General features: G+C 48.0%; 1 protein-coding gene across 6 annotated transcripts in view; it reads right to left on the bottom strand.

Annotated features, from left to right (window-relative positions):
* The window catches only part of ASAP2 (ArfGAP with SH3 domain, ankyrin repeat and PH domain 2), a 160908-nt gene that overhangs the window by 50278 nt on the left and 97699 nt on the right, over window positions 1-12931 (bottom strand). For all 6 annotated transcript variants that reach the window (XM_066385982.1, XM_066385983.1, XM_066385985.1 and 3 more), the window contains 3 exons: window positions 8477-8562; window positions 3561-3636; window positions 3169-3255 (listed from right to left, as the gene is read on the bottom strand). In XM_066385982.1, the coding sequence (XP_066242079.1) occupies window positions 3169-3255; window positions 3561-3636; window positions 8477-8562 (249 nt within the window). The remainder of the gene's footprint in view (window positions 1-3168; window positions 3256-3560; window positions 3637-8476; window positions 8563-12931) is intronic.

The following is a 12931-nucleotide window of genomic DNA, read 5'->3' as shown; positions in this document are numbered from 1 at the left end:
CCAAAACAACAAACCACAGCAACTTCTAGACGGTTCACCATACAGCCTTTCAACTCTTCTGTGAGTCTGAAACTTTTCATAATAAAATAATGGAGCCTGACCTGTGGGGGTGCAGTGGATAGAGCATCGACCTGAAGTACTGAGGTCACTGGTTTGAAACCCCGGGCTTGCCGGGTCAAGGCACATACGAGAAGCAACTACAAGGAGTTGATGCTTCCCACTCCTCCCTACCCCTTCCTCTGTCTTTCTCTCCTCTCTCTGAAATAAATAAATAAAATCTTTTAAAAAAAATAATGGGAAAAAATAAAACTGTAGTATCCTGGTGAGAGCAGAAACCTCCAAAACATGGAGGTCAGTCACTCGCAGGTGTGAGGGGATCGTCATGGTGCAGTCTCCTTTCCAAAGCGCAGCCACCAGGTGACAAAGAGAGGCAGCCCAGAGCCAGCAGAGAGACAGCCACACTCCTCACCGAGGCCAAAGGGCGACTCTGAGATTCACAGGCAGGGGCGAGGAGAGTGGCTCCTGCCGACCACCCGTGCAGCCTCCTCGGGCACGTTCCCAACTTTTATGAACCACAATTATGTTGTTAGACTTTTTACAGCACTGTGTGGGAACCACCAACACCTGCAGTTTTCTAGGTCTCAGAAGAGAACCCCAAAAAGAGGGGCACAGGAGCCTAAACGGCAGTGCCCATAAGGGCAGTTCTTGTGGTCACTGCAGGAGGGGCCCAAGATGGAGCCCCACTCATAAAAGTTATTTTTAAATAATACACAGTTTAACTTAACATACATATTTGGTTATTACTTGCAACTGTGTAAACAGATGGCCCAATTCATGGGACGTCATCTTCAGAACGCAGTGCAGAATGAGATGCACAGAAGATGAACATTTGTGTTTGACCTTCCCAACCAGGAAACGGTGAGTTTGGGCTACAAGCATGAAGCCAAAAGCAGGAGCAGGACAGCACCTTCCCTTGACCCCTGTGTGCTGTCTGGGCTGGGCCGCTGGGCTGGCCCATAGAAACACAAAATAACAAGCCAGAACAACTCTGGCTCTGTGCTGGTCTGTTTGTTTTACTTTTCTGCAAAGCTAAAAATAACCGGCTTTCTGACAAAAGCATTTTCCCAAACCTCCTCAGTCCACACAGCCAAAGCAAACACGGCCTGTGCCCTGCGCCCAGGGCTACTGGGCTCCAGCCTCCACTCTGTGTTTTAAGCCAGAGCTTTGCTTCCTGGGCTTGATGCTCCTCCTGGGACAAAAGCGTTTGTCAACCATCCCGCCGATGAACTGAAGCTCTGGAGCGCGCTGCTGTAGGGGGGTCTGGCTCCCACACCTGGCATTATCTCTTCTGGTTATAGTTAAACCAACATTCTCTCCACTCCAAGTTCTTTTTTTGTTTCCTCTTCTCCTTCTAGGCCAAATTTGGGAGTCTCCAAGTGCCAGGATGTATGTTCTCTGGATTGGAAAGAAGTCACCAGGCTGGGGATAATTTCTAGCACTAACATATAACCTCAACCTGCCAATCTCTTGTTGAGCTGATCCATGTTGACCAAGAGCCTTCCCAGTGGGCAACAAAGTACCACGACAGCGGTCAGGAGGCCCAAAGGCGCGAGGGCACCCTCTTCCTGCTCGCAGTCCAGCTGGAGGACAGGCATCCGTGTGCACGAGGACACAGCCAGCAGTCCATCCAGAAGGAGTGCGCTGTGACCAAAACAAGCTTTTCTTTTTTAAATTAAAAATCTTAAAAAAATTAATTTTAGAGAGAGGTAAGGAGGCGGAGAGGGAGGGAGGGAGGGAGGGAGGGAGGGAAAGAGAGAGGGAGAGAAAGAAACATTGATTTGTTGTTCCACTTATTTCTGCATTTCACTGGTTGTTTCTTATATGTGCCCTGACCAGGGATCAAAACTGCAACCTTGGCGTAGCAGGAAAAACAAGTCTTTCTAACAGGATGTGCTCTATGAGCTCAGATCACTGGGGCTGTGTGAGCAGAGGGAGGCAGCACTCCAGGGACAGGGCTTAAGGTGGACTGGAAGGACCAGTCAGACTCAGCTATGCATCACAGGGAGGCGGTGGGGAAGGGCTGCTTCATTTTGCTAAAGAATGACAGCAAATGGCTAAACTGCAAACCTGGGGAATTTCCATATCACTAATATGCATGCATTCAAATTCTTTGCCTTTAATAGAACCCACTGCTACGGAAAAAGAAAGGATTAAAATTTAAAAATGCTCTAGTTGTTAATACAGATGTGGAAAAAAAAATTTTCTGAAGTTCAGGAAGAAAGCATGCAAAATTCTCCAATTTATTAAAATACTGAACTACTTACTCTCCTAGACTTCGGTCACAAAAGGTAAGTGCATTTGGGAGAAAAACAACAATATTCGGTTATAGTACAGGAACTTAAAATAGAGCAGACCAAACTACCAACAGTGAGCTTTCTATCTGCTAAGCAGTTTAACAGAGCGATCTATCTCAGGTCTACAAGCAGTGCACTTAGACACATCCCTTGAATGACAAAGAAAATTGATTTATGTTAAATGTCATGTTATAATACCCACATGGTAGCAGACATATCGTAGAATTACCTTAGACATTTGCTTTTTAATTTTTCTTTCTTTAAAAGAGCCCCCACCGCACAAAGGGCCACCATGAACGCGTGCAGAGAAGTAGTTACACAAGAGAGACGTCACCATGGAGACCCACGGTTTCTGCCTACCACATGCAGCGGTAAGAGAATTTAGCTCTTCTCATTTCAGAGGACACGAACTCAGGGGTGGAAGCCTCAGATGGCCACCCTTACCTACTGATGTCCACGTGGGCAGTGCCCATATCTGCCAACATTTAGGTGGAAAATTAGAGGCATAACTAAAGAGTGTCTATCTGATAGAGATGCTAAGAGCTACTCGTCTAGCAACCAACAGCAGGAAGATTGATCCACCGCCACTAACACTATGTCCACAGTAAACGCTTCCCCACAAAATAAACATACTAAAAAAGATGGTTGGAGAAAACCGCGCTTAAAGAACAAACTGAATATTTCAGAGCTGCTTGAGAAAGCCTCCAGAAACAACTGTGAGCCCCTGGTAGGCATGGGTGTCACCCTTTCTCAGTCCCAAAGTCCCCGGAGACAGAGCAACATGCAGCTATCCTTCAAAATTAAATCCCCTCACCTCTTTCTGTTCCACCTGTAATGACGATTTCAGAATGTCTCGAAGCTGGATCAACTGCCTCCTTTCTTCATCCTGGGCTTGTTTGATCTTTATAAAAACAAAACAAAGAGAGAAAGAGAAAGAGGAAGGACTGAGGAAAACCAAGAAGCTGGAGTTCACGGGGCATCCCCATAGCAACAAGACACCCGCCTCCCTCACTCGGCAAACTTGCCCCTCATGCCAGGACAGAGGATGGGAACGGGGACTCGGGCTCCGCATGGTGGTGCTGCCGGCTGTTAGTTTCTGGGTGGCCCCGCAGCAAACACAAGCTCAAACAGAAGCAACATTTACATGAAGGCGTTTGTTGCATTAAGAAACTGTTTCAACACTGATGTGGCAGGGACATTACTCACTGTGTGAAGATCTGTGGAAAGTGTTTCGATGGAAGGTTTGAGGCTTTCCACTGCTTTCAGTCCATCCTGGAAGAAACTAGGAGGGGAAAAGAAGAAGCAGACAGCACGTGTCACAAAAGAGAAAACAATTTTGTTGGGTGGAGTAAAAAAAAACTTCTTTACAGGAAAGTGACTGAAATCATGATGTAGTTCCCAGAGAGGAAAAGGATTGTATGAACTGAACCGGAAAACTGCTACAAGAATAAAAAGACACCGGAAACTACGAGAAGTGAATGGAAAGGAGGTGCAATACGACAAAACATTTGTGATTTTTCCTGGGGCCTATCAAAATGAGCCCCAAGCTTCCAGCTTATAATGGGAAACGAGACTCTGTTGATATAAGGCTGTCAAGACTTTAGTTCAGGAGTGGAAGCGTCTGGGGCCGGAAAAGCGTGGGGTGCCAACAAAAATGAGACATACAAAGTCTTCCCTGACAGGTGACGGCTACATGGGAAAGAGAAAGAACGCAGGAAGAAACTAAGCAAGTTTGATGCACAGGAAGGGCCATGCCCCACCTGCTGAATCAAGAATGGGGTCAGAAAACACGATATCAAATATCAAAAGGAACCTGTTTGTTTGCTTTTTAAAAGCTCAAAACTCAACGCTCATGATGTCACTTATTAATAATAAGTGACTCCTAAAATAAAACAGAAGCTAGGTAAGTTTTTCTGCAGCAATACAACAATGGGCTGATGTTATTTATATACGACACACTCCTGTGAAGAGAGAAGAAAACGTTTCCCAATGAGATTAGGACAGAGTTCAAAAACCTGTGACAGCCTGACCAGGAGGTGGCACAGTGGATGGAGCGTTGGACTGGGATGCAGAGGGCCCGGGTTCGAGACCCCGAGGTCGCCAGCTTGAGTGTGGGCTTATCTGGTTTGAGGAAAAGCCCACCAGCTTGAATCCAAGGTCGCTGGCTCCAGCAAGGGTTTACTCGGTCTGCTGAAGGCCCACGGTCAAGGCACATATGAGAAAGCAATCAATGAACAACTAAGGTGTTGCAACGCGCAATGAAAAACTGATTGATGCTTCTCATCTCTCTCCGTTCCTGTCTGTCTGTCCCTGTCTATCCCTCTCTCTGACTCACTCTCTGTCTCTGTAAAAAATAAATAAAAATTTAAAAGAAAAAAAAACCAAACCTGTGACAAGGTCTGTAATAACTATATGGTTTGGCCCCCACACTTCAGTCTATACCATTTACCACCTTCACTTGCTAGGTTCAGCCACAGGGCCTTTGCACATGCTGTTTCTGCCCTCTAACAAGTTATCCCTGCAGCAAGCATATCTTCTGGTTCCCACTCATTCTTCAAGTTCAGAGTTAATACCACCTTGTTAGTGAAGCTTCCACGATTCCCAACTTTAAAAGCAGCCTTCTTGCTATATTCTCTCTCACAGTACGTTTTGGTATTGTTTTTTGTTTTTTTTTTGCTTCAAAACATGTCACACAACTACCGTTATGTATTCATTAGTGTGATCATTTGAAACATAATTCCATTAGACCTGAAGTTCTAAGGAGGGTTAAGGGCCCGGTGTCCACACACAGCCAGGAATATTTCAGGCACAGCACATAGTATTTACTGAATGAGGTAAATTAATGGGGAAGGAAGGAGAGTCTACGTCCGCCAGTTTATTGGAAGCAAGGAGACCATCCTCAACAAGTGCCACAAGTTGATACTTCTCATCTGTCTTCCTTCCTGTCTCTCTTTCTCTCACTAAAAATAAAATAAAATAAAAGCTAAATAATGCATAGCTAAGTAGCACTAAGGGTGAATCCGAACCACGGCTCCCAGACCCAATTCGCACAGGAGGCCTCATCACACCTGCAGAGACCAGCAGCCTGGGGGAATGGGAGCTCTACCTCAGCCCTCGGGCACAGTGCTGGCCAAGCACAACCGTGCCCCTGGGGTGGGAGGTGCAGACCACGATGTTAAATGGGGGAGCACAAAGGAACCCCCAGGTGGATGAGCAACTGCCCGGCCACAGGCTCCTCTGTCTAATGGCCGAGTCCCTCAGGTTCCACATTCTGTCCTCAAAATATGAATTAAAACAGTGAAAGCCGCTGGAATCATTTGAAGGGCATGTAGTGTGTACACACGTACGTAGACACACACACACACACACACACACACACACACACACACCACTCACTCATCTGAAGAGGAAGTGATGGACAGATACATCATTTCTAAAGGTTACTGAGCTCATGCCCATAAAAGGCCAACAAGTTCACTTTTCCACAAGTGGTCTGTTGCTACCCAACAGATCAGTTTGGGCAAAATAAAGAAAAAAAAAGGAAATCCAAGAATAGAGTCTTCTTAAAAATAACACATCAACAAGGAAGCGACCCACTTCCTAAACCGCCTCGCAGAAGGGTTAGGAGGATAAGAGCTGAAAAAGTCATTTGTATGCCCATCACCCAGCAGGGCTGAGTCTGTGAAAGACTGCATCCTGAAGAGTCAGCCAATTTGCAGGTCTTTCCCATTCTCTGAGGCTGTTTTTCCTGAGTATAGTGCTCCTTGTTTCACCCAGCATGAATCACACAGCCCATCTACCCTGCTGAGTGACCCCAGTTGCCTTAGGACCCAGCCGTGCCACCAAAGCTGGGTGGAGAATTCCAAAGCAGAGTCCAGCCTGGGTCAACAGTGCCATTCACTGTGGCAATGGCTAGCCAGGAAATGTGCCACGTGCCTCAGATCGAAAGAGTCAATGCACGGCCCCCCGTTCCTTAAGAGTATACAGTTCAGGGGGAGACATCACACCATAGAAAAGCTGTCAATATGGAGATACAGGAAGAAAAGTAATCGCATCAGGGCAAGAGCAGAGTGACTTCAAAGTAGCCGTTACATCTGAGCGAGGTCTTAAGGGGTGACAGGTATTAGGGGAAGGCACAGAGGGAACAGAGCTCCATTCTACGGAAACGGGATAATGGGACTCGGCGGACAGAGGTACCAGCGGGAGGCACAGGCAGGTGTGGCAACTGGACCTCAGGTTTCCCCCGTCTGCCCACACCTTCCGCAGGCACTGAGCACCTGCGGGAGCTCAGGACAAACTTGCTGAATGAACCCTCTGCTTCTAACTTTCCAGGTACTCTCCCAGCCCATTTGGGATGAAACCTAAACCCGTCACAGGACTCGGAAGGCCGCCCCGGTCTCCTGCGCGCATGTGCCCAGGTTCCTCTCAGGCTGTGCGCACGCTCTAGGTTGACATCACGCCGGCCTTTTTCCTGCTTTGTGATCGTGACTCTGCCTGGCAGGTTGCTCCCTGGCTCCTTCTGCAATGGCTCCTGCTCACCCTTTAGGTCTCCGAATGCACGACTCTTTAGAGAGGCCTGCAGCCAATTCAAGAAGGACCTGAATACCTACTCTGAGCCAGGTTCTGAGGTCTGGCTGCTGGGAAACACAGCAAGGAATAAAAAGAAAAAAGAGAAAAGAAGAGAAACCCCTGCCCTGGTCTACTACCTTAACCCTAGTTAGGTCCCCCTATTCTTTTCCTTCTTAGACATCTACACTTTAGAACCCACTTCTGTTGTCTGGTGAGAAGTCCGTTTGCTCCAGCCACGCCCCTCTGGATCTAAGCAGGAACCAGGTCTGCGGTGGATGGTACTCCGTCTCCACCACCGAGGACAGTGCCTGGCACACGCGGTATCCGTTGGTGTTCGCGGCTGGGGGCCAGGGCGTACAAGCAGGATGCGGGGCGGGAAAGACAGCAAGGCCGAGAGGCGAGGGCCAGGGTGGAACGGGCGCACGAGCCCGGCCGAGCTGAGTGCTGGAGGCTGCCCGTGACCGTGGACGCTTCCCTTTCCCTTCTGCCTCCAGCCTGCTGGGCTCAGTGCTGTCGTCTGCTTTACGGGAGACATCAGAGCTCGTCCCTCTCCAAAAAAGGGCAAAACTAATCTATTTGATAACGACTCTAGATTTTTATATATATATATTTTTATTGAGATATAATTCTCAGACCACACAAGTTACCCTTTGAAGTATCCAAGTCAGTGGTTTTTAGCATATTCACAAAGTCAGGCTTTCAGCAGTACTCTCTGATCCCAGAACATCCGCATTTCTCCCCAAAACCCGTCTCCATGGGCAGTCACTCCCCCACCCCCACCCCCAGCAATCACTCAGCTGCTGTCCATCTCTGTGGATCTGCCCATTCCTGACCTTTCAAATACACGGGATCACACACACAGCAGGTGTCCTCTTGTCTGGCTTCTTTCACGTCACATGTTTTCTTTTTTTTTTTTTTTTTTTTAAATTTATTTATTTTAGAGAGGAGAGAGACAGAGAGAGAGAGAAAAGAGGGGGAGGAGCTGGAAGCATCAACTCCCATATGTGCCTTGACCAGGCAAGCCCAGGGTTTCGAACCGGCGACCTCAGCATTTCCAGGTCGACGCTTTAAACACCGCGCCACCACAGGTCAGGCACGTCACATGTTTTCAAGGTTCACCCGTGTGGCAGCGTGTCCACTCCAGACTTTTAAACACGTGTTGACTTCCTTCAACACAATACTGCAAAGCAGTGATCTTCAACAGGTGTGCTGCTAAAATTTTTTAAAACATACACTACCTGACTATTTAGTCAGGATCACTGGCCTCTTTCCTCTTAGATTGTCAAATAATAATAATAATTAAAAAATTACAGCCAACACAGCAAGAGCTGTCTGGTGTGAATGAATCAAAATTATGCCTATTTTTTAAAAAATTTGTCAGATAGGCAAAACAATATACATATATTAATTTGGTGTGCCTCAGAATTTTAGTAATTAAGTTTATATGTGCCGTGAGATGAAAAAGTTTGAAAATTGCTGCTGTCGAGGTGCTGGAATTTGTTGTAAAGAGAGAAATACATGAAAGCACTATAACAAAGGGAAAAAGAACTTACTTGCACTGGGCATGGAAATATTTGATCAGATTCTGAAGTAAATCCACTCCCTTTTTAATCTTAATTTCATTGACCTTCAGCAGATACTGTTAAAAAATAAAAACAAACAAAAAAGGAATGTCATAGGTATAAATGAATACAAGCTTAACAAATGCTTCTGGGGACAGACCATCGCTTCTGTGTCCATAACCTCTCCCGCTGAGGGTAGAGCTCACAGCAGAGGCTATTTCCTGATGCCATGACTCGATGTTCCTTTTAGCTTGGTGCCATGTGAATTACCTGACCTACAGGCAATTAACTGATTCAGTTCCAAGAACTCCCAGGGACAAGGCACTGTCTCCTGACCCGCCAAGAAGGAATTTCTGCTCTAGTCATAGAAGAATAAGGATGACTAGAAGAAATGGGATTTAACTGTCCTGAACATTCCCTTCAGCATACCTCTGGTCCCAGGTCCCTTTCTTTAGGTGAGTCACCATTAGGACACTGACTGCTAATCTCTTACAGTTGAGACTCTTATCACTCTATCTCTAAACCCAAGGTGCTTCCCTGGTACTGAAAAAAATATGTGACTATTATAAAAACCACCTTTTAAAGTGCAATGAATTAAAGCCATTTCTTTCTTTTTTTATTCAGTGAGGGGAGGGGAAGCAGAGACAGACTCCTGCACGTGCCCCAACTGGGATCCATCCCACAAGCCCACTAGGAGGTGATGCTCTGCCCATCTGAAACATTGCTTCGTTGCTCAGCAACCGAGTTCTTAGCACCTGAGGCAGAGGCCATTAGGACATCCTCAGCTCCTGGGGCCAACTTGCTCCAACTGAGCCATGGCTGCAGGAGGGGAAGAAAGAGTGAGAGAAGCGAGAGGGGGAGGGGTGGAGAAGCAGATGGGCGCTTCTCCTGTGTGACCTGATTGGGAATCAAACCTAGGATATCCACATGCTAGACTGATGCTCTACCACTGAGCCAACCAGCCAGGGCTAAAGCCATTTTTTTTTTTTTTTTTATCTTTCTTGAAGCTGGAAACGGGGAGAGACAGTCAGACAGACTCCCACATGCGCCCGACCGGGATTCACCAGGCTCGCCCACCAGGGGCGATGCTCTGCCCACCAGGGGCGATGCTCTGCCCACCAGGGGGGCGATGCTCTGCCCCTCCGGGGCGTCGCTCTGCCGCGACCAGAGCCACTCTAGCGCCTGGGGCAGAGGCCAAGGAGCCATACCCAGCGCCCGGGCCATCTTTGCTCCAATGGAGCCTTGGCTGTGGGAGGGGAAGAGAGAGACAGAGAGGAAGGGGGGCAGGGGTGGAGAAGCAAATGGGCGCTTCTCCTATGTGCCCTGGCCGGGAATCAAACCCGGGTCCCCCGCACGCCAGGCCGACGCTCTACCGCTGAGCCAACTGGCCAGGGCTAAAGCCATTTTTTAACTTGGAGAATTCATTAACCAGCACTAAATCATCCAGAAGCCCTTGAAATCCACAAAATCAGCATCAGGAAATACATCTGATCTTTTGCTAAAGGTTTCTAGAACAAAGACTCCATAAATTCCCTCTCCCTCCACTGTCCAGATATGACACAGAGAACCCCGAGATCATGTCATATTTGAGACTGGATGGCCTGAACGACCTGTTGGCCCCCCACCAACCGCACAGGTTTCTCAGCTGTAAACTGGGAGACTCATGGTCAAATGCTTCCCCAGGGTTACCCCGCAGCCCAGGGAGACAGGAAACTGCTCTGGAACCTGCCAGCTACCGCCTCCACTTCCGCCTGGACATCCTCCTCACCCTTCTTTGTGAGATTTATTCACTGTTATTTGAATAAGGCATTTTGGCAATGCGTCAGAAGGGTCACATGGTGAATCAGGTCCTGGGCAGTGTGTCAAACTTTGAAATGTGTGTACCCTTTGACCTACAAATTCTATTTACAGGAACTTATTCTAAGATTATAACCATAAAGTTTAAGAAGATGAACAGGAGAGAAGGTTCACTGCAGACTTGTTTATAAAAGTGAAAAATGGCAACGATACAAGTGTATAAAATGGGGACCGGGGAATGAAAGTGTGGGGCCTCCCTACCGAAAAATGCTACGTAGCCACCGAGCCAACAAAGCGGAGATTCTCTAACACGGAAAGCCGCACCTACGTACTGAGGGGAGATAATCACGTCCCCAAGCACCAGCGGAGACTGGTCCTGCTCACACAAATCATGTCTATGAAGGCACATATCGGGGCATGGGAAAGACATTTAGCCAACTGTCAGAGTGCTCATCTTTTGGAAGCAAAATTTGGGGTGATTTTGTCTTTATATATATTTTATATTGACCAATATTTAAAAGCATACATTATTTTTCTACTAAGAAGAAAGCAAGATAGAATCGCTCCTCCACCCTTCTTAGAAGCCCTATTTGGCATACTAAATTTCTTTATAAAACTCATTCTGATAAAAAAGAAAAGTTCCCATCATTTTGAAATAAAAGCCTGAAAGCCACTCTTTCAGATTAGATCCTGGGCAGCTGAAAACTTTTAACACCAAAACAACGCCTTGCCTTGACAAAGCTTGAGAATGTCTGTTTGAGGAAACTGCTGAGCGATTCTGAAATGATTTTAACTGCAAGCATCTATCTATTCCTTTACAGGTGTTGGGTTCTTGGGGGAACTGCTTTTCATATGTTTTTCCCTCCCCATGGAAGATCCTTTCCAGCCCGTCTGCTTAGCCACCGTTTCCATCCCTCCTCCGACGCGTCCTCCTCCGTAAGCTCCACGCAGACCACCAGCCGGCCTCCGTTCCTGCATGTGCACACAGGAGCATGTGCTCCACCACCTGCCCGCTCCACAGGTGCTCCACCTGCCTGCTCTGCACAGACAGGGGCCTGACAATTCCTCCCCTCAGCACTGCTGCAGAGGCATTAGCCAGATGGTGTATTTGCTGCAATAAAACAGACTATGTGGGCCCTAGCCGGTTGGCTCAGCAGTAGAGCGTCGGCCTGGCGTGCGGGGGACCCGGGTTCGATTCCCGGCCAGGGCACATAGGAGAAGCGCCCATTTGCTTCTCCACCCCCCCCTCCTTCCTCTCTGTCTCTCTCTTCCCCTCCCGCAGCCGAGGCTCCATTGGAGCAAGGATGGCCCGGGCGCTGGGGATGGCTCCTTGGCCTCTGCCCCAGGCACTGGAGTGGCTCTGGTCGCAGCAGAGCGACGCCCCGGAGGGGCAGAGCATCGCCCCCTGGTGGGCAGAGCATCGCCCCTGGTGGGCGTGCCGGGTGGATCCTGGTCGGGCGCATGCTGGAGTCTGTCTGACTGTCTCTCCCCGTTTCCAGCTTCAGAAAAATACAAAAAGAAAACAAAACAAAACAAAAAACAGACTATGTGCCCAGTCCACAACCCACTCACCTAGACCCAGAAGAGGAAATGGACCTACAGCAGGGGGCACACGGCAGACAGCAATGACGGTGCCCAGTGTTGGAGCTGGCACCCCTTGCTTCAGTGATGTGCCAATAACATGCCCACTGCCTTGAACCGTCCACTAAACACCTTCAACAAGCAGTCCTGCAGAGTTAAGGGACACACACTTCCTCCTTACTAGCCAAAAGGAGGGCACGAGCTGCACACACTTGGACCCCTGCAGAGTCTGTCCTGCCTAAACGCCACTACCTGATTCCACCCTGATGAAGTAAGACCAATTCCTTGTGCCTGCCTCCCACACAGCTGTGTCCTCATCACTGTCTCGTATCGCCAGGGCTGATTTCTCCAACCAGGCAGGTGTAACATCCTAGGGAATGTCTGTGTACAAAATAACACATGTGTACAAGAACAGCCACTCTCCCTATTTTCAGTAACACTTCGAGCTTTGTTAACTTTCTAAGTAGTATTCACTCAATGAACAAAGCAGAAAAGGTGGAATAGAGGACCAAAAAAAGGACATCATATATTAAAAAAACAGCAGACATAAAGGCAAGCACATCAACAGTGATGTCAAGATTGTTCTGCAAGAGGCAGAACCATCCCATCAAAAGGCGGAGACTGGTAAAAAAAGGTAATCCAACAAAACATCTACAGGAAGCACACTTTAGAGTCAAAGCTACAGAGAGTGAGAAAGGAACGAAAAAGAAACCTCATGTAAACAAGACACCCACGGAAGGCTGGAGTAGAGACCCCCTATCAAATATAAACCTGGACCCAGGGCCGAGTCTCCGCAGCTGATCACTGGAGAGTCTGCTCAGGGAACAGAGTCCTAGGACTCCGTTTAAGACACATTTATAAAGGCCACGCTCCTGCTGTAATTAACAAACATTCCAAAATTTTAAAAAGTCCCCCTTGGAGTAGTTTTGCTACTGGCTGCTTACAGGGAATCAGGGGCGGCTGAACCCAGTTCCGAGACCTGTCCCAATATCACCCGCGCACTCGGGCTTCCATGTCCCCCTAGGAAGGCAGGGGCTCGGGTGGCAGCACCGAGTGGAGTTGGCACCA

The sequence above is a fragment of the Saccopteryx leptura genome, chromosome 5 (assembly GCF_036850995.1).
Source record: "Saccopteryx leptura isolate mSacLep1 chromosome 5, mSacLep1_pri_phased_curated, whole genome shotgun sequence".
Classification (NCBI taxonomy): domain Eukaryota; kingdom Metazoa; phylum Chordata; class Mammalia; order Chiroptera; family Emballonuridae; genus Saccopteryx; species Saccopteryx leptura.
Note: the sequence above shows the minus strand (reverse complement) of the source record. Positions and strands in the feature narration are given on the sequence as shown.